At 43.8% G+C, this 20,839-nt stretch overlaps 2 protein-coding genes across 2 annotated transcripts; one reads left to right on the forward strand and one right to left on the reverse strand.

The window, feature by feature from the left end:
* Positions 1-203: 203 nt before the first annotated feature.
* On the reverse strand, positions 204-18,070 carry LOC111975779 (protein ABHD8). The gene is made up of 5 exons (XM_024004357.2): positions 17,880-18,070; positions 8,924-9,718; positions 8,565-8,735; positions 3,386-3,602; positions 204-3,251 (listed from the first exon to the last, which is right to left on the reverse strand). Exons 1-5 carry the CDS (start codon positions 17,951-17,953, stop codon positions 3,021-3,023), a joined length of 1,488 nt encoding a protein of 495 aa, XP_023860125.1. The 5' UTR covers positions 17,954-18,070; the 3' UTR covers positions 204-3,020.
* Positions 18,071-18,161: 91 nt separating this feature from the next.
* Positions 18,162-20,784, forward strand: LOC111975780 (DET1- and DDB1-associated protein 1). Its single transcript, XM_024004358.2, has 5 exons — positions 18,162-18,532; positions 19,138-19,218; positions 19,306-19,357; positions 19,510-19,571; positions 19,792-20,784. The coding sequence occupies exons 1-5, from the start codon at positions 18,524-18,526 to the stop codon at positions 19,894-19,896; spliced, it is 309 nt and encodes a 102-aa protein (XP_023860126.1). The 5' UTR covers positions 18,162-18,523; the 3' UTR covers positions 19,897-20,784.
* The last annotated feature ends 55 nt before the right edge of the window (positions 20,785-20,839 follow it).

Genomic DNA, 20,839 nt, shown 5'->3' on the forward strand with positions numbered 1-20,839 from the left:
AAGGCATATGTCTCGTTCATTCTAGTGTTAAGCACAGTACATAGTGCAAATACTCGCTACTTGTAGCTTGACACATACTCGCTACTTGTAGCCATCACACATACTCGCTACTTGTAGCTTGAAACTGCAAGTGATTCTAACACAGAAAAAATATTTGTAACACACCTGGCTTTAAAAACATTTAAATTGATTGCACGTTATAATATTCCTCATATTTTATTTTTGGTGAACTGAACATTCTTCCAGCACTTCATTTCTGAAATCAATATCAAAGGCGAACACAGTGACACATTTAAGACGCACAAGGGCACAAATGTGATACTGATAGTTGACACAGATTCAGAACCATTCATATTTAAAATACTAAGTGATGTTCCATTGAGAACATGACTGAGGATCATAAGCTAAACCCATTTGACTAGTGAGAACTCAATTCTCAATTTGATTAATTCACTCCTATTCACTCATTTTTTCAGCATCAATACCTATATAAGCATCATTATTTGCTTGTAAAAGTTGCATATTGTATCAAAAGTACACTCACGGCCCTGTTAAGTGTTATGTTTTCAAAATGCATATTGTTGTTTGTGGGTGACCTACTGACCACAGGAGGTTGGTGGCACCTTAATTGAGGAGGACGGGCTCGTGTTAATGACTGGAGCAAAATCAGTGGAACGGTATTAAATACAACAAACACATGGKTTCCATGGTTTCCAGGTGTTTGATGCCATTCCATTCGCTCTGTTCCAGCCATTATTATAGGCCGTCCTCCCCTCAGCAGCCTCCACTGCTACTGACTTTTCCATAACCAACAGTAACAGAGGGCTTTACACTGCTACAATCACAGGGATCGACAAACGAAAATGGGATAGTGATCGTGTTGAAGTAACTGGACTGTTGCAGTGCTAAGAGTTAAACCAAATAGTTCCAGTAACAGTCTTATTGGACAGGAGATCAACCTGACACCGCCTGTCCTGTGGAATACAGGTGAAGGGCATCATTCAGAGGAGGTTGGTGGCACCTTAATTGGGGAAGACGGGCTCTTGGTAATGGATGGAGCGGAATTGGTGGAACGGTATTAAAACACATGGTTTCCAGGTGTTTGATGCCATTCCATTTGCTCCRTTCCAGACATTACTATGAGCCGTCCTCCCCTCAGCAGCCTCCACTGGTGCACACCTAGCTGAAGAGTAAGGGGGTTAATTCAATCCGCGGCGCTGAAGATCTGCGCTGTGGCTCAACTTAAATTGAAAAGRTAATTTCCAATTGAACCGACATACGCAGCGTTTACCATGAAGGCGGCGGCGTTGCCTTTCCATTTCTAGAGCGCTGCAGTGCAGATCATCAGTGCTACAGATTGATTCTATACAGTATTTAATACACTGTTATTTCAACACAGTCTTTGTGACACTTATCAGACACAACGGGATGCTAGTTACACGACAGAGAACTTGCTATGTGGCACTGAAGAATTCTCAGGTTGTAAGCAATTTTTGGTGTAGCAATATCATTTTCAGAGCTTATATCACTTCTACCTGGAAAACAGGCAAACGATCATAATTGTTTAGCATAGTTTTGGTGAGAAATATAACGCTAGGATTCAGTACAATTCTCCTTCTTAAAAAGGGGTCCAAAACACACATCTGCCCCTGTGTGTTTCCTAGGTAACCTGCAGCCAATAGGAAACATATTTGTTTCCCCATAAAATACACAAGGAGACTTTTGTAGGACAGTCAAACAATGGTCTTTCTCCGGTCCCTCAAAGTTGTTACTCTGCATTTTTAGATAAAGCATAACATAGTTAGCGTGTCTGTTGTAATCATTCTGACGAGGAAGTGCTTTTAAATACTGTATGAATGAAATGTAGTAGGCTACTTCTCAAAAAGCAGCAGCAGATCATCATACATAATATTTAACCACCCATGTGCAGAAGTACTGTAAGGAATCAGAAGTTAGTTCTGGGGTTTCTGTCTACCCGTTGGCGTGAGTAGTATAATGGCTAGATTCAGATCTGCCTGTCGGAGGTGTAACTACGTTGGAGCTGTCGAATCAGCAAGCGGCTCCTGGCTTTATACTTATCGTGGACATGGCCATTGGATGTGCCGAGTTGGATTAGTGATAACCCCATGCAGCCCTGTTACAAGTTGGAACACTGGAATGTGTTGTAATCTACACCTCTAAGGCTGATAGAAATCCTCATTACTTCTGAACCTCCTAATGCAGGGGGGATTTAAGAACGGGTGTGGTTTTGTGACAATGACGACAAGAGCAGCTGCTCACAGATTTGACAGTTCCATATCGCCTAAACAGAAACAATRAAACAGCTATGCAGCAGTTGTCAGTTATCGCCGGTTAGGGCCGGAACTGACTGAATCTGGGCCTAACAAGCAGTCTTCTTGGCTATCAACTTTTCCTGTGTCAGTTGATCCCGTCGAATACAGTATTTTTCCCTCTCTGATCCACCCATGTTCTGACATTTCCACGTGTTAGGGAAACTGACAAGCCACAGGGGACTGAGTCTAGACCTGGGTACCGGTACCACAAAGCAGCAACACACATAACCAATACCATTACCAGATTCACCATGACCATCCTCTCCAACTCAGCACCTCTTCAGAGCTTCAAAAACAATGTTCTCTCCCACCTGTCTCCAGTCCCAGCCAGGGACCAGTTAATCAGAACAGGACCAGGAACAATACAGTAGACCTCCCCCTTGTTGTCCTCATATACGTCACTCTGTCCGGCCATACCTGCCAGCCCTCCTGTCCTTCCTTTCTGTTGTGGCTCAGACCTAGACCATAAATGGGCCTGTCTGACCCTGTGTGTGGTGTTCCACCTCCTCAAATCCCACCTCAAACCTGCTCAGACCAGTTTAAACCAGCTTAAACCAGACCAGTTCAAACCAGCTCCCTGCACCTTAGGAGACATAGCCTAGCACAACCAGCAATGGTCGGCAGTACACACCACTGTCTGTTTCCGCTTTGACTGGAGTCAATACCACACATCCATCCCCCTCTGGGTTACTTGGTCTTGGCTTTGCTTTCTGGCGTTGCTCCTCCGTTGGATGCGGTGGAGATCTTGGCAGTTTCAGGTCTCTTGGTGGCGATTTCGGGGCGGGGTTTAGATTTGGGCGGGGACTCAGGCTCCCAGAGGAAGAACTCGTGCAGGAGGGTGTTGACGCTCTCGGGACACTCCATCATCACCATGTGACTGCCCTCGTTGATTATCTTCAGGAAGGCCAGCAACAGGATCTGAGCGGAGGCAGGGAGGTTAGATTAGGTTCAGGTTTTGTGTTTTAAAGCTAGGCTTAGAGTTAGGTTTAAAACTAGGCTCAGAGTTAGGTTTAAAGTTAGGGTTAGAGTTGGCGTTAAGGTTTCCCGCTCACCTCCGCCATGCGTTGATCTTCCTCTATTGGAACAAACTTGTCGTACATGCCATGCACCAGCAGGATGGGCACTGGGATCTCTGCATGATAAACCTCGTCGCCCTCGGGCCAGTACTGACCACTCATCATGGCACGCAGCACGAAGGAGGACACGTTGAAGGCATTGTTGTCTTTCAACAGCTGCTTCTCCTTCGCACCCTGACGGGCAAACCCAGCCCTGACGAGGAGGCAGAGGAGAGGAAGAGGAGAGAGTAAGTGGAGGAGCATAATAAATCAGACTTGAACAACATACAGTAGGCTGAAAGCTTATGGTACAGAAGTTTGACTGTATTGAAGTAGGCCTGGGAGCAGAGGAGGCTCCTCAGAGGAGGATGGGGAGGACCATCCTACTTGGTAAATGTCCTTTTAAAAAGTTATCCTTTTCAAAGATAAAACTTTACAAAATATATGTCACCAAATAACTGATTAAAACACACTGTTTTGCAATGGTCTACAGTAGCCTCAACAGCACTCTGTAGGGTAGCATCATGGTGTAGCCGGAGGACAGCTATTTTCCCTGCTACATTGACTTCAATACAAAACCATGGTTCTCACCCCTATCCATAGACTTACACAGTAATTATGACAACTTTCATCCTCCAACCTACCAGAGCTCATGCAGTATGAGCTGACATGTTGTCCATCCAATCAAAGGATCAGAGAATTAATTTGGTACTGAAAGCATAAGCTACAGCTAGCTAGCACTTTGAAAGACAATAGTTGAACAGTTTTGAACAGATACATTTTGAGAGAGAGAGAGAGATGTTTTTGTATTTTTTATTATTCCGAGTTTACCTTTCACTTACTTAGCTAGTTAATGCAGTTAATTTAGCCTACTCAACAACCTGACTCAGAGTGGAATGCTATTTATGTTAGATAGCTGGCTAAGGCTATCCAACACAAGGTAAGCTTTCGGTTTTATAAAAGTATTGCCACCGGGGTAACTGCTTGCTGTACACTGTACTGTGTGATTGTACACATGGATTGGATTGTGGGTTTACTAACGCATCAGGTCTAGTTTGTTAAAAGGATCCTCCCCTTTTTTTTCAATTTTCACCTAAAATGACATACCCAAATCTAACTGCCTGTAACTCAGGCCCTGAAGCAAGGATATGCATATTCTTGGTACCATTTGAAAGGAAACACTTTGAAGTTTGTGGAAATGTGAAAGGAATGTAGGATAATATAACACAATAGATCTGGTAAAAGATAATCTAAAAGAAAAAAAGTTATTTTGTATTTTTTTTGTACCATCATTTTTGAAATGCAAGGGAAAGGTCATAATGTATTATTCCAGCCCAGCTGCAATTTAGATTTTGGCCACTAGATGGCAGCAGTGCATGTGCAACGTTTTAGACTGATCCAATGAACCATTGCATTTCTGTTCAAAATGTTGTATCAAGACTGCCCAATGTGCCTAATTTGTTTATTAATAACTTTTCATGTTCAAAACTGTGCACTCTCAAACAATAGCATGGTATTCTTTCACTGTAATAGCTACTGTAAATTGGACAGAGCAGTTAGATTAACAAGAATTTAAGCTTTCTGCCAATATCAGATATGTCTATGTCCTGGGAAATGTTCTTGTTACTTACAACTTCATGCTAATCGCATTAGCCGATGTTAGCTCAACCATCCCGTGGAAGGGACACCGATCCCGAAGAAGTTTTAACTATAACGTTAACATGGTAACAAAAATGTAGCGGTTAGCCAGAGCTGCCAACTCTATACACTACATGACCAAAAGTATATGGACACCTGCTTGTCAAACATCTCATTACATAATCATTAATATGGAGTTGGTCCCCCCTTTGCTGCTATAACAGCCTCCACTAGCTGTTGGAATATTGCTGATGAGACTTGCTTCCATTCAGCCTTAGTGAGGTCAGGCACCGATTTTGGGCGATTAGGCCTGACTCGAAGTCGGCGTTCCAATTCATCCCAAAGGTGTTCGATGGGGTTGAGGTCAGGGCTCTGTGCAGGCCAGTCAAGTTCTTCCACGCCAATCTCAACAAACCATTTCTGTACGGACCTCGACTTGTGCACGGGGGCATTGTCAGGGGCATTGTCATGCTGAAACAGGAAAGGGCCTTCCCCAAACTGGTGCCACAAAGTTGGAAGCACAGAATTGTCTAGAATGTCATTGTATGCTGTAGCGAACTAAGGGGGCCTAGCCCGAACCATGAAAAACAGCCCCAAACCATTATTCCTCCTCCACTAAATTTTACAGTTGCCACTATACAGTCGGGCAGGTAGCGTTCTCCTGGCATCTGCCAAACCCAGAATCATCTGTCGGACTACCAGATGGTGAAGGGTGATTTATCAATCCAGAGAACGCGTTTCCACTGTTTCAGAGTCCAATGGCTGCGATCTTCACACAACTCCAGCCAAAGCTAGATTGCGCATGGTGATCTTAGGCTTGAGTGCGGCTGTTCGGCACCATGGAAACAGTTCTGGTGCTGACATTGCTTCCAGAGGCAGTTTGGAACTCGGTAGTGAGTGTTGCAACCAAGGACAGATGATTTTTAACGCGGTCCCGTTCTGTGAGTTTGTGTGGCCTACCACTTCGCAGCTGAGCCGTTGTTGATCCTAGGAGGTTTCCAATAACAGCACTTACAGTAGATCGAGGCAGCACTTCAGTTAGGCCATTCTACTGCCARTGTTTGTCTATGGAGAATGCATGTGTGCTCGATTTTAAAACACCTGTCAGCAACGGGTGTGGCTGAAACAGCTGAATCCACTAATTTGAAGATGTGTCCAAATACTTTTGTATATATAGTTTATCTCCCGCATAGAAAAGTGCTGCTCTCATTTTTCTTATAAGTCAGCGCGTTAACTTTTTAACTGCGCTGCCTCCAAGTTGTTTTGAAATCGGAGCGCCTGAGCCTGCAATGTAACATCCTGAGTGGAACCTGTTTCATGGTCCTGTCTTGTCACAGCACTGTGAACCGCGACACATTGAATCATATGATAGGTCTAGTTATGTAAGGAATCATATGATAGGTCTAGTTATGTAAGGAATCAAGTGGATTGGATGCACATTTTAAAGAAACGCTCCTTTAAAAAATGCTGAATGGAGAGAGAACGTTCTCCGCTGAGTTTATAAAACTGTGAAAATAGCAGCACGGTAGCGCTGTTTTCTGTACAATGGTATCAATGAGGCTGCTGTTACTCCCGTCCCGATTGCAGAATGCAGCCCTTTGACAGCATGTACTAAAGTCCATTTAATCATCACTTGCATTGGTCTACTCGTTTGGTGATTGGCATTTCGACTGTGACAACGAAAAGGCAGCAGACAAACCTACAGTATGTTTTATCAGGGACGTTTGGTCGGGTTACCTGATGTGTTTTATTCAGGGACGTTTGGTCGGGTTACCTGATGTGTTTTATCAGGGACGTTTGGTCGGGTTACCTGATGTGTTTTATCAGGGACGTTTGGTCGGGTTACCTGTTGTGTTCTATCAGGGACGTTTGGTCGGGTTACCTGATGTGTAACTATGAAATTGATTATAAACAGATTGTGAACCTAAAAGTGTTTCATTCTAGAGGGGAGGGGGGGGGGGACAATAAATATTGAAAACATTTGGTTAGGGTTTAGGGTCATCTTGTCTAAAGAAGATTTTATTATCTATTTACTTGATTTAGTGTGATCAGTAGAATTCCCATCCTTAATAATGGCCTACAATATATACAATACAATATAGGGTAATTAGTGTGCTTGTCAGCAAGAACATTACTGTTAATCCACTTCTTCCCAATTTTGCCAGTGTAATCACATATTTGAAATCTGATATGCCAACTTGTGTCTTTGAAAATGAATTGTATGAGGATATGTATTTTAGCAGCTATTCATGGGCAGTTTTGAATAAGACATACAAAATATAATTGTTGACATTTCAGTATTGTGCACATGCTAGGCAGAGATGGTAGGGGGACTCACAACTCATAAACACATCACATTTTGATCACAAGATGATGCCAAACGATCTTCAACTAGTAGGCATAAACCACCTGAATATCGATCCATTAGATTTGTCTTGAAGGTTGGGTGATTTTGAGAAATGAATTGTTATAACTAGAACATTTTTAAACATCCAGCACTTGGGAAACAAAGAGAGAATTTCTTTTTTTTCCCTCCACCCTGGTCATAGGCCTAAGACATGTCAAAATACGGAAATGAGCTTTAAAACTAGTGTTTTCCCGGGGTAGGACCCCAGACCTCCGTCTAGGGGTTGTGCCAGGGGTCAATGAAATTCACATAGCAAATCTCACTCCAAGATTTCTTCAAAAGTTGGCAGCCCAGGGTTAGTGGATATGGTATGACGGTTTGACATGGAGAGGTTTTTGCGCCTGATCACAGACAACTGTTATATTATGCACTGAAGTCCACAAGCAAAGGGAAAAGGTGAGAGAAGGTGGATGTGATGATGCTGTATGTGGTTGCTAAGAACGTGAACTGTGTGTGATCAGAGGTGTATTCATTCCGCAGATTCATAATTTTTTTWAATCCCTTTTTCTCCCCAATTTTGTGGTATCCAATTGGTAATTAGTCTTGTCCCATCACTGCAACTCCCATATGGCATTGCGCCCGGCCTGCCACAGGAGTCGCTAGTGCACGATGGGACAAGGACATCCCTGCCGGCCAAACCCTCCCTTAACCTGGATGACGCTGGGCCAATTGTGCGCTGCCCCATGGGTCTCCCGGTCACGGCCGGCTGCGATAGAGCCTGGACTGGAACCAGGATCTCTAGTGGCACAGCTAGCACTGTGATGCAGTGCCTTAGACCACTGTGCCACTGGGGAAGCCATTCCGCAGATTCTGTAGCAAAAAAAATATTCAAAGGAACGAAATGGGGAGGGACCTAACTGAATAATTTTATTTGCAAATCATTTTGAAACTGTTTGGACTAAAGATTACACCCCAGATCAGCTAGATGAAGGCAAAAGTGTGTCACTGTCTGTCACCTTAATTGCTCCAATTTGTCTCTCGACCTGTGCACCTACATTATAAACTTTAATTTGTAGGCTAGGTTGTAGCAACCTCATGATGTGTATAGGGCAAAAAGTATCATGTAGCATTGAGCCGGGTGAATGGAATGAGAATGACTGGGAGGGAAGCCACAGGCACACTGTTTGTTACTTGAGGAAGCTCCAGGCCAGGCAGGGGGACAGGCAGTGCAGCACACAGGTGGGCAGGTTGAAGATGGAACAGAGGCTGGGCTCCAGCGCTGTGGGACCTCCTCCGTTTATCATCACTACCTTGTGGACCTGGTCTGGGTACTCATGGGCCAGGAACGTACAGAACGACACACTACAGAGAGAGAGAGAGAGAGAGGAAAGAGAAATGGTAATCAGATATCATTCTGGGAGATCAAAAGACAGAGGTCCATTATGTAGTGTTCATTATGTGGTGTTCATGATGTGGCGTTCATTATGTGGCGTTCATGATGTGGCGTTCATGATGTAGTGTCTGTAGCTAACACACTTCAGTCTTCTCACCCATAGGAGTGTCCAATGAGGATGTTCCTCTTCCGTGCATATCTCTTAAAGATGGCCCTCATGTCCTCAGCCAGGGCGTAGAACGTGTACGCTGCCGCGATCTGAGGTGCAGAGCTCGCCCCGTGACCCGCCAGGTCAGGCGCGATGACCTCATAGCCCAGACGGGAGAAGAAGTCCAGCTGGCTGCCCCAGATGTCGAGGGAACCGCCCACGCCGTGCACGAAGAACACTGCCACGTCTGCGTGCGTCCCCTTACACGACGTGATCTTCCTCTCGCTGTCAATCACCACTGTGCGTTTGGGCTTCCGCCGCCGCTTCCGGGGCTGCTGGGTCAGATCTGGGGCTGATCCGAGGGTCGGGGATGGAGATGTCGCCGCTCCCCCTGTTCCAACCACTGACCCTGTCTTGTCCGCTTTGGGGTCAGCGGTGGCAGTTGGATTGGACGATGGGTCTGCGAGCTCCACCTCCACGGTACAGTTGGGTTGTGTGTCTCCGTTCTGAGTGTGTAACAGCTCCTGTCTCGCCTCGTTGCCCAGGTCCTCTATCAGTAGCTGCCCATTACGGTACACTGTGATCTTCCTCTTACGGTGAACGCTTCCCCCCGGACCCCTGGGCTCGTCCACCACCTCCCGCTCCGGGATGATGTGTCGGACCCTCAAGACACGACCCGGTTTGACCTCCACGAACTCGTAGCCGTCGGCGGCTTCCGAGGTTTCTATGGGAACCACGACGTTGGCCGACTTCCCTGTCAGGCAGCAGAGGAGGCCGTCCATTAAGGTGGTCAACATGGCTGCCCTTGGAGGGAAACACACACCGACACACGCATGCACAGACACACACACAGACAAAAACACACACATAAACATCTATTGCATATGACTCATGTGGGTAATAATAATAATGTCTGCTGTTTTACTACACACACACACACACACAACATATGCTCACAAAACACACAAACACAGGGTAGTGCACACACAAACACAGGGTAGTAGGATAATCCCTATTCTAAAGCCTTCAGAGGCAAGGTTAGTCTAAGTACCACAGAATAATGAACACAATATCTCAGCGATGGAAGAGTGACTACATAGACACGTCGGTGTCAATCTTCCTTCAGACGCGGCTTATTATAGGCTCTTATATGAAGCTTCTTCCTCTAGCAAGGCCTTATGGGTATTCATATAAAAAGGTACAGTAATAGCCCATGGCTGAGTTAAAGCCGGCTACAGTGTGACAATGGGTACACTCGGTGTCTTCCAGAATCATTTTCGGGCTGTTAGAATCGGATTATGGAAAAGGTTTTTTGGGGGAGTGGGACTACTCTGAATGAAGCAAAGATTACATGCACGTCACGTACACGTCGGTATTTTCACCCAACTTTTAACCTAAATCCAATGACATGGTGAAATGATTTGTTGATTTCAAGTTGAATTCACGTTAGTTGACAACTCAACCAAACTAGACGTCTATGCCCAGTGGGTATGCTCTTTGTGCAAATACAGACTGTTCAACCTCAGCCCTACTGGTTACTGTGGTTGGATAAGGAGGATTATAGTAAAACATTTCGCATATCATTCCTCTCCTCTCTTTTTCCCTCTCTTTTTTGCATACTTCCACTTCCCACACAGTGCTGTGTGTTTTGTGATATCTGTAGGCCTTGATGTCTGACACATCAGGTTTGAACATCCTAAATCCGGGACAAGGTTTGCCTTGCTAGCAAACGTGTCCCTGGCCTTGACTACTGTGGTGTTGCCCTCCGTTTTCTCTCAGTGTATGTTCGGAAAGGCCAGAACATACACACCTGTACTGCGTTTAAGACGTAATAAATTATTATATACGAGTACAGATATAATAGCTTATTATATATCTATCACAGACCATACACCTTACTGTTAATAAATAGTCATCTCCACATTTTGTTGTGTTACAGCCTGAATTCAAAGTGGATTAAATAGATTTTTTTCTCTCAATTGTTGCACATTTATTGAAATAAAATACATAAATATCTCATTTACATAAGTATTCACACTCCTGAGTCACTACTTTGTAGAAGCAGTGATTACAGATGTGAGTATTTCTGGGTAAGTCTCTAAGAGCTTCCACACCTGGATTGTGCAACATCTGCCAACTATTTTCTAAATTCTTCAAGCTCTGTCAAATTGGTTGTTGATCAATGCTAGACAACCATTTTCAGGTCTTGCCATAGATGTTCTAGTAGATTTAAGTCAAAACTGTAACTCGGCCACTCAGGAACATTCACTGTCATCTTGGTAAGCAACTCCAGTGTAGATTTGGCCTTGTGTTTTAGGTTATTGTCCTTCATCTCTCAGTGTCTGGTGGAAAGCAGACTGAAACAGGTTTTCCTCTATGATTCTGCCTATGCTTAGCTCCATTCCGTTATTTTTTTTATCCTGAAAAACTACCCAGTCCTTACCAATTACAAGCACACCCATAACATGATGCAGCCACCACAATGCTTGAAAATATGGAGAGTGGTACTAAGTAATGTGTTGTATTGGATTTGCCCCAAACATAACGCTTTGTATTCAGGACAAAAGGTTAATTGCGTTGCCAATTTTTTTTGCAGTATGACTTTAGTGCCTTGTTTGTAAACAGGATGCATGTTTTGGAATATTTTTATTCTGTACAGGCTTCCTTCATTTCAGTCTGTCAATTAGGTTAGTATTGTAGAGTAACTACAATGTTGTTGATCCATCCTCAGTTTTCTCCTACCACTGTCACGCCCTGATCTGTTTCACCCGTCTCCACCCCCCTCCAGGTGTCACCCATCTTCCCCATTATCCCCTGTGTACTTATACCTGTGTTTTCTGTTTGTCTGTTGCCAGTTCATCTTGTTTGTCAAGATTACCAGCGTTTGTCCTGTCAACACCTGTCTTTTCCCAGCCTCTCTTTTTCTCTCCCTCCTGGTTTTTGACCCCTGCCTGTCCTGATGCTGAACCCACCCGCCGACCACTTTGCCTGACCCTGGGCCTGCCTGCCGTCCTGTACCTTTGCCCCTGTTGCTGTAATAAACATTGTTACTTCGACACGGTCTGCATCTGGGTCTTACCTTATCCTGATAACCACAACCATTAAACTGTTTTAAAGTCACCATTGGCCTCATGGTGAAATCACTGCGCGGTTTCCTTCCTACCGGGCAACTGAGTTAGGAAGGATGCTTGTATCTTTGTAGTGACTGGGTGTATTGATACACCATCCAAAGTGTAAATAATAACTTCACCATGCTCAAAGGGATATTCAATGTCTGCTTTTTATTTATTTTACCCATCTACCAATAGGTGCMCTTCTTTGCGAGGCATTGAAAACCTCCCTGGTCTTTGTGGTTGAATCTGTATTTGAAATTCACTGGTCGACTGAGGGACCTTATAGATAATTTTATGTGTGGGGTACAGAGATGATGTAGTCATTCAAAAATCATGTTAAACACTATTAATGCACACAAAGTGAATCCATGCAACTTATTATTGTATGTTTGTTTATTCCATGTGTAACTCTGTGTTGTATGTGTCGAACTGCTTTGCTTTATCTTGGCCAGGTCGCAGTTGCAAATGAGAACTTGTTCTTAACTAGTCTACCTGGTTAAATGAAGGTGAAATAAATAAAAATTGTGACTTGTTAAGCACATTTTTACTCCTGAACGTATTTTTCTTGCCATAACAAAGGAGTCAAATAGTTATTGACTCAAGACATTACAGCTTTAACTTTGAATTATTTTGTTAAAATTTCAAAAAACATTCTTCCTCTTTGACATCCTGAAGTATTGTGTATAGGCCAATGATTATAATTTTTTTGTTTCAATTTAATCCATTTTCAAATCAGACTAACACTCCCCCCCCCCCCCCCCAATAAATCTAAGGGGTGTGAATACTTTCTGAAGGCACTGTAGATTAACATAGCGTCCTCCTGCCTATAAGACTGTCTTTAAACCACACCTCCTTTTCCTAGCAGTCTCCCTCAGTGTTCATACTAACTGGCGATAGAGATACTAACTGGCGATAGAGATACTAACTGGCGATAGAGATACTAACTGGCGATAGAGATACTAACTGGCGATAGAGATACTAACTGGCGATAGAGATACTAACTGGCGATAGAGATACTAACTGGAGATAGAGATACTATGACTTTAATATTATTCAGAATTCCAGTGGCGCCTGAGTTTTGTGACGAGATATGTCTCGTCACAAAACTCTAAATGACAAATCACCAAGTGGGACCTCTTACATTAATCCCACAAACTGCAACTGTGGGCTGTTTTGTGGTTTGGCACACAATTATATATATTTTTTAATCACTCCTACGCTGTGGATCTGTTCCCGATTTAATTCATTTTGCTGATGTTGACATCATTCATGTGGTCTTATCTGAATAATACGCTTACAGCAAACGAGTGTTCAGAGAAATTGCCACCCACTGTCTTGGCCAATAATTCTGTTATTTATAACGTACCCAGCATAACATGCATGAAACTGGCCACAAAAATCACACATTCTTATTGTACACATTCAAATCACCCCACTGTCTACCCACTGAGGAACGAGCAAACACTTTTTGGCAACTCCAGACAATTTCCTTCCGAGTCAGCAATTGGGTCAAAATCTCAGTTTGGTCTATCAGTGATATGCTTATGTTGTCACCCCTACAAATTGGCCAGTAATATCTGCAAGGCTAGCAGTAGCAACACACAGCATTCCTGCCAATGGCGTAGTTAAGACAGTGTTACATAAGCTCAGACCAAAGGGTAGTCATCCCTGCGTAGGGATTGGTGCCCACGAAAGCCCATACATCATCAGATGGATTAGAAGTCACTATGGCCTCAGGGTGTTGACAGTCTCAGGCCTGCTAAGGGTCAACAAACATGAACAACAATCCCTCTCCTTCTAACAGGTGTGACTTCAGGCTTTCCTTCTGTTCTGCAAGATACATGGTATTTCTGTACAGCAACGTTGGCATTCTTGATATCAAGGTGTTGATAGCATCCTCAGAAGTTGGATCTGTCGCGTTCAAGTGCTATTTGGAACTTAGACATTTCCAACTTGCTAAATGGTTGTAGTTATAGACGTGCCGCGTCCAACCAGTTAGCAAGTGGCAAATTTCGGAGTTTCCTAGTTCTGACTGGCACGTGAACGTGGCAGCCTACTCAGAGGTTGGATCTATCAACACCTTGTTATCAAGGATGACACTTTTCCTGTACAGAAACACCATGCATCTAGAACAGAAGCAGGCCTGTGTAGGAGCATATTTCCTTTAGTAGCTGGGGAAGAACCAGCCTTTCAACGCTCTTCACCACTAAAAGGTTAAAGCTACAGGGCAGTAGTCATTGTTGCATCAGGGGTTGCTCTTTTTAGGTGCTGGGCTTATGGTGGACGATTTCCATATTATTGGGATGACAGAGAGTGGTTCTGCCAGAGAGTGGTTAAAGAGCTCACAGAAAACACCTGCCAGTTGCTTATGGCACACATTTATTTAATTTCACCTTTATTTAACCAGGTAGGCCAGTTGAGAACAAGTTCTCATTTACAACTGCGACCTGGCCAAGATAAAGCAAAGCAGTGCAACAAAAACAACAACACAGAGTTACACATGGAGTAGGTGAACGCTGATGCTGTCTGACCCAGGTGCTTTTCGTTGTTTTGTCCTTTTAAACATAGCTTCACCATCTTTTGGTTGGAGCTGAACAATTGTGTAACAGTGTGAGACATGTTAGAGAGGTCAGAGATCAGCTTTTCCCTTTCAATTGTAAAGTCATGTTGGTCAAATCTACAATAAAAACTGTTAAGATTCTCTGCAGGTCAACACAGTCTTTTCTGGGGGGGAGAAGGGGAGAGTTTGGGTGTTATTAAGGGCTGCCAGTGTTTTCACACCCCTCGAAGCATCTTTACCCTCCTGAAAGAGCCTTTCCTTCTTCTCCTTGTACACTCTTGTAGCCTGTTTCATCTGCATTTTTAATTTGGATTGAATTAGTTTACCCTCAACCTTGTTGCCAGTGGTAAATGCTATATTATTTTCATTTAAAGTTGTTTTCAGGTCCTTTGTGATCCAGGGTTTGTTGTTAGAAAATAAATGAACAGTTTTGGAAGGAACCATCATCTCACAGAAATGAATACAGTCAGTGATAGCTTCAGTAGCCTCCTCAAGGCTCGCTCCCTCTGAACACACTCCTGCCTGCAGAGTCAAAGCGGCCCGCCGGCAGAGTCAAAGCGGTCCGTCGGCAAGAGTCAAAGCGGTCCGTCGGCAAGAGTCAAAGCGGCCCGTCTGCGAGAGTTCAAAAGCGGCCCGTCTCAAAAGCGGCCCGTCGGCAGAGTCAAAGCGGGCCCGTCGGCAGAGTCAAAGCGGCCCGTCGGCAAGAGTCAAAGCGCCCGTCGCAAGAAGTCAAAGCGCCCGTCGGCAAGAGTCAAAGCGGCCCGCGGCGAGAATCAAAGCGGGCCCGCGGCAAGAGTCAAAGCGGCCCGTCGGCAAGAGTCAAAGCGGCCCGTCGGCAAGAGTCAAAGCGGCCCGTCGGCAGAGTCAAAGCCGCCCGTCGGCAGAGTCAAAGCCGCCCGCCGGCAAGAGTCAAAGCGGCCCGTCGGCAGAGTCAAAGCCGCCCGTCGGCAAGAGTCAAAGCGGCCCGTCGGCAGAGTCAAAGCAGCCCTGTAAGGTCTCACTGGTATCATTGTCCCATTTTCTGACCCCTTTCTTAACCACACCTTGTAGTTTGGTGCAATAGACTGGTATTAAATAAGATGCTCAAATCTGGTGTTCAGGCTGTAAATTCATGTATATCGTAAGCAATAGGTTCTGTACTAAACCAGAGGCGAGGCCAAGTTGACCAACCAAGAGAGAAGTCTATTTGGTACTAAAAACACACTAATTTCTAAATGCTGCTGAGAATTTGTTCCTTGTCCTCCAATGGACTGGTGTCAGCTGGAGGGTCCAATCAATACAAAAGAAACACTTCACTTGACCTATCGCTGGTTGACATCTTCAAAACAATCTATAGGATAGGAGCTTTGTCTTAAAACCAATCAAATACAGTTGGTGTGACATTAAACACAAAAGACACCCTAAAGGTAGTCTGGAACATTATTTTAATGACTATGTATTCATCGTCTAGTTATATAATTATTATAAAAAATTACATTAAATATTTAGCATCCAAGCTTATTTTTAAAACCTCAACCAGGAATGTACAATATTATCTCAGGAAATACCATGCAATAGGGGTGTGCAAAGAACAATTATTTGCCTTTACTACTATTCAATTGTCTAGGACTCCATTCCATAGAATGGAGAACAACCGAGCGTGCGCAGACTGCGGACTGCGTGAATGGGAAACTGAACGAGCGTCTGATGCGACAAATACACAGCGAATGCCAGCATGCTTATCAGCTTTTGTTCACCAGTTTGCAAGATACATTAGATCAGCCATGGCACTTTACACACGTCATATCACATCCCATTTTGGTATTTGATTTATGCTAATTAAATTCTGAGAATGTGTTACGCAATTGGTTTAGCAGATCTGCCAATTTCAACGGTGCGTGTTCCTTTTTAATCTTCTGTTAACACAACATGCCATCATAATCATACAGCAAGCTCCATACCCATACATTCTTGTTTCTCAAAAACGAAGAATCTTACCTTTTTTTTGTCGACGTCCACAGGGGTACAATTATTAGACAATACGCTTCTTTCTCTTATACTGCGTCTTCAAAACAGGAGCTCTATAATCTGTTGCAGCCAATCCAATAAACTAATCTAATTTGAGTCTGCAGCACTGTTCTCAACATTCTCACCCGCTAGTTTACATGGCTACTGCAATTTAAAAGAAAGGCGCGTTTATCAATTTCATTGCACCTTGAACGTGCCCGTGGACGCATAGTAGACGCGCACGCCAGGTGTCTACATGTGCAAGATTTTATCTATAAAGCGCACAGTTCACGCTTGTCCAACTGATCCATACCCTCGTCCTGTATCCGCATTATGGAGCTGCCCCCTACCGCTTGATTGACGTGAAAGAGAACCAGCTCTAGACACAACAGTGCCACCACCAGCCAACCAATAACATGTAGCCCCCGTTGATACTAACGAGAGAAAATCGTTAATACATATTGGAATATGCAGCATACTTTGCGAGCAGAGCTCTTCCAAAATATACCCCTGCAAGACGCATATAATTAAGTGTAGGTCTAACATCAATTTCTAGGTCATATTCTCCCTACAGCGCTGCACTGTGAATGAACCAACCCAGCTGTCTCCATGGAGATGGCACCCTATACATGATACATTGGGAACAATGTGTGACACTTTGTTCACCTCCTAGCTGACACACAACTGATACAGGGGTAAACAGTCCCTGATAAACAGTCCCTGAAAAGTACAATTTCAGTAAAAACTGCTTAGCTGTTTCCATTTACACTGGAACACATTTGAAATTGTAACTGATAGAGCCAATAAATCCCATTGGTTTCCAAACAACTGTATAGGGAAAATGTTACATGTTTCCATAATCATAATACCGCCCATCTTCCTCTCTCCTCATCCTCCTCTAGCTGACAACTGTGGCTGATGCAGTTGCTATTGGGTTTGTTGCTAAGGAACAGTTACCAGGGGATCCAGGTGCCAGAGAGGCAAGACCAGGCAGACTTCCATAAACCAGCAGTCACTCAGGGACAGAAGTATGATGCCCTGGTAACGGCCTATTCAGAGCCATGTTTCACACACATAGGCCTACCACAGAAATGATCACAGACTGAGCAGCTACATAAGTCTCAAATAAAGTGTATACATTTGCTGCAATTGCATGTTATAGGCCCTACATCAGTTTATTTAAACGGTATTATGGGATAGCTGTATACCATGTTAATTAACCTACATGTGTAATTAAAAGTAGGATTTCCCATGGCCTTTACATAATAGCAGTGAAGCAGAGTGCCAATAGAGAGCGGTTACTTACAAAGCAAACCCATGTCTCATTAAGGTCCAGTATCCTTGCACTAGTGAGAAAGAACTGGACGGGTTAAAGCACATTCCATATATACGTTAGAATAGATCAATGAGAGAAAGGAATCGACTGGATGCATCACTTCCATTCTTCCCTGCTATTATCTGTCAACCTATCGCAAGTTTTTGGGTGGGAAAAAAAAAATGATTGACAGCTTTCTGTCCAATTACGATACGATATATCGTGGTCTTAGATCACATGGGATAGGTTAATAGCCAATGGTTATGCTAGGGTTGTAGCTGTATGCAGCGTTTATGCTACCATCATGCTAAAGAGTTAGCCACGAAGCAAAGCAGTTTACATGTATTTATGGCCATGAGCCTCACTTTACTTTATGCGGCGTGTTTAATGATTATAGGTGGTGTAATTGGACCCAAGACTGTTTACAACAGCGTGATTCCAATAACAACTGAATGTGGAGGATTTCATAAACGTTGGCTAGGCTTGAGAGCAACTAGCTAGCTAACTATCCAGCTAACGACTGTTAGCTCGCCAAAACAGTTAGCTTTGGCTAGCTAACGTTACCTGCCATATTATCCATCCATCTGCAAGATATCAGTCGGCGTCTCGTCGTGGGACACTAAAAAGGGAAAACCATGGATAAGGTAGCTAACTTGACGGCAAAACATTTTGTGAAGAGAAGGCAGGCAGCTAGCTTGACAACTTAGTTATGGCAGCTTGGCTAGTTAGCTTAATGCTAGCTAATGTCATGCATGGTCTTATCATGTGGCTGTTCATCTGAGTTGTTTAATCGTATGATCTCAATTAGTTATCTAGCTTGCTATCTGTCTTCTTGGTAACATTCATGTTTCCATTGAATACTTGGCTAGCTTGTATCTTAGCTAGCCAAAAAGAATCCACCAAACAGACAGACAGGGAACGCCCAGTGTCAGCCACCCATGGCATCAGCCCCCCGTTTCGAGCAGGGCAGGGGTGTACCCCACCCATGTCATGGTGACTTGGAGGACACGTATTCCAGAACGTTAGTGTTCTTTGCTTCTCACTTTGTCTAGTTTAAACCAAACGCTGTCAAATGGGATATAGAGCATCCTTCATATTTAGCTAGAGGTCAACCTAGACATCCTGCAGGGCAAGAGGCTTGGTCACCCCTGAGCTACAGGATGGAAGATGCTCTGCAAAATTGTCTGTTTGGGTTCAGCCTACACCTTTACCCATACAACACAAACCGAATACGTTTCTTTTTCCAAAGGCGGATTTCTTAAAGGGTCTCCCCGTTTACAACAAGAGTAACTTCAGTCGGTTCCATGCAGACTCTGTGTGTAAAGCATCGGTGAGTGCCGACTATTAGAATATTTTCCATGTGAAAGATGAACATAAGTCTTGCTCCATCTGAATCTCTGTGAATTACTGTTTACAGAACCGAAGACCGTCCGTGTACCTCCCGACACGTGAGTACCCCTCAGAACAGAGTAAGTACCTCCATTCTTAGTCGAGAGGACAGACTTCATGGACATTTTATTTATTTAGCTTTTCTTGGGGAAAATATACTGCTAGAAATAGAACTATGGTTTTGAGAGGGGGGGATGAAATCTGAGTTTTGAAATTCTCTTTTACTTACCAGTTATTGTCACAGAGAAAACCAATATCCTCCTGCGCTACCTTCATCATCACTGGGACAAAAAGGTGAGGTTGATGGGAGGGTTACTGAATAGATAGATGCTATCCAGGTGTGAATGTAAGGTGTCGTACAGCAACAGTTGTAACCTGTCACAGACCAGGGCACTGGGAAGCATGCTCACTCTTAAACGGAACATCAACTTTGTGGAGCAGGTTGTCAATCAGGTGTGTCCATGCTTTCAGTTTAGTGAGTGACAGTACTATATTTTCCCTCTCTGTTGAACAGAACGCAGCGAAGAAGAGGGAACAGGAGCAAGGAGAGGGAGGGAGTCCAGCACCTCCACGCAAAATCGCCAGGACAGATAGCCAAGAGATGAACGAGGACTCTTAGGAGTGTGTGTGTACAGATGCGTGCATCTGTGGAGGAAGCACACGGACAGGCCCACCATGACAGACATGAAGACAAACAATCTGAGAAAGAGTCCGCCCTGGTTTGGGAAAGACGTAACATTTTTTTCTTTTTTTTTGTTACCTTTTGCAAAAAGCTTCCTGTCAGATCCAGTGTTGTTTTCAGCTTCACTGCCCAGCCTTGGCCTCATGAGGGCACTGCAACACCTTTCCACAGTTTGCTTCTGCAGACCCAAGTATACATTGTGATTGTGAACTGCTGCCTGCCACAACCCGGCCACCACAACAGGGGAAGAAACTACCTCCCAGACTTGTGTTAATGTTCAATATGCATTATCTTCCATGATTCTGTTCTGAATTTGTGTGTTTTTGAAGTTTGTGCTGGCTTGTTTTACCGTACATTTTAGGACTGAGTTCTTTAATCTATTGCCTCCTACTGGTCAATAGGGATAACATGACAAGTGACTCAACAGCTTACTAGCTTAGTTTGAATGTTTGCAGCTTTCTGGCAATGTATGCTGTTTAAAAGGGTATTGTAGAATGACAAGACAAATTGTTTTAGTCACCAGGTGTTGACTACTCACTTTACCAGAATTGTATGGAATTTGTTTACACTGTAATCGGTGTACCCATTATGTATGTTTGTGAAGATCTCACCTTACCAGCACAACCAAGTGATAGCAGAGGTAGAGCAAAGAATAGAAGCCTATGTCAATATGAGGGGTGGTGAGAGAATGTTGTATTCAGTATGAAGACCTGTGTAAATATTATAGCCAGTGGAAGCTGTTAGATATTAAGATCTAGGCTTTATATTTCTCTAAAGAAAATGACATTGCATCTGACTTTTGTCAAATAAATCTATATGTGGCTACATGGCTATAATAAGTATTTATTATAGGGGGGAGGGGGGTTGTGTGGAGAAGAGG

This window comes from Salvelinus sp. IW2-2015, linkage group LG16, assembly GCF_002910315.2.
Source record: "Salvelinus sp. IW2-2015 linkage group LG16, ASM291031v2, whole genome shotgun sequence".
In the NCBI taxonomy this organism is placed as follows: Eukaryota; Metazoa; Chordata; class Actinopteri; order Salmoniformes; family Salmonidae; genus Salvelinus; species Salvelinus sp. IW2-2015.

Coding starts and splice junctions, on each gene's coding strand:
- LOC111975780 (XM_024004358.2), top strand. Junction 19,219..19,305: donor ACTCTGTGTGTAAAGCATCG/GTGAGTGCCGAC, acceptor TACTGTTTACAG/AACCGAAGACCGTCCGTGTA. Junction 19,358..19,509: donor TGAGTACCCCTCAGAACAGA/GTAAGTACCTCC, acceptor TTTACTTACCAG/TTATTGTCACAGAGAAAACC.
- LOC111975779 (XM_024004357.2), bottom strand. CDS start 17,953: ATGTGCTTTAACCCGTCCAGTTCTTTCTCACTAGTGCAAGGATACTGG. Junction 8,736..8,923: donor CTCATTGGACACTCCTATGG/GTGAGAAGACTG, acceptor CTCTCTCTGTAG/TGTGTCGTTCTGTACGTTCC. Junction 3,603..8,564: donor CTGGCCTGGAGCTTCCTCAA/GTAACAAACAGT, acceptor CCTCCTCGTCAG/GGCTGGGTTTGCCCGTCAGG.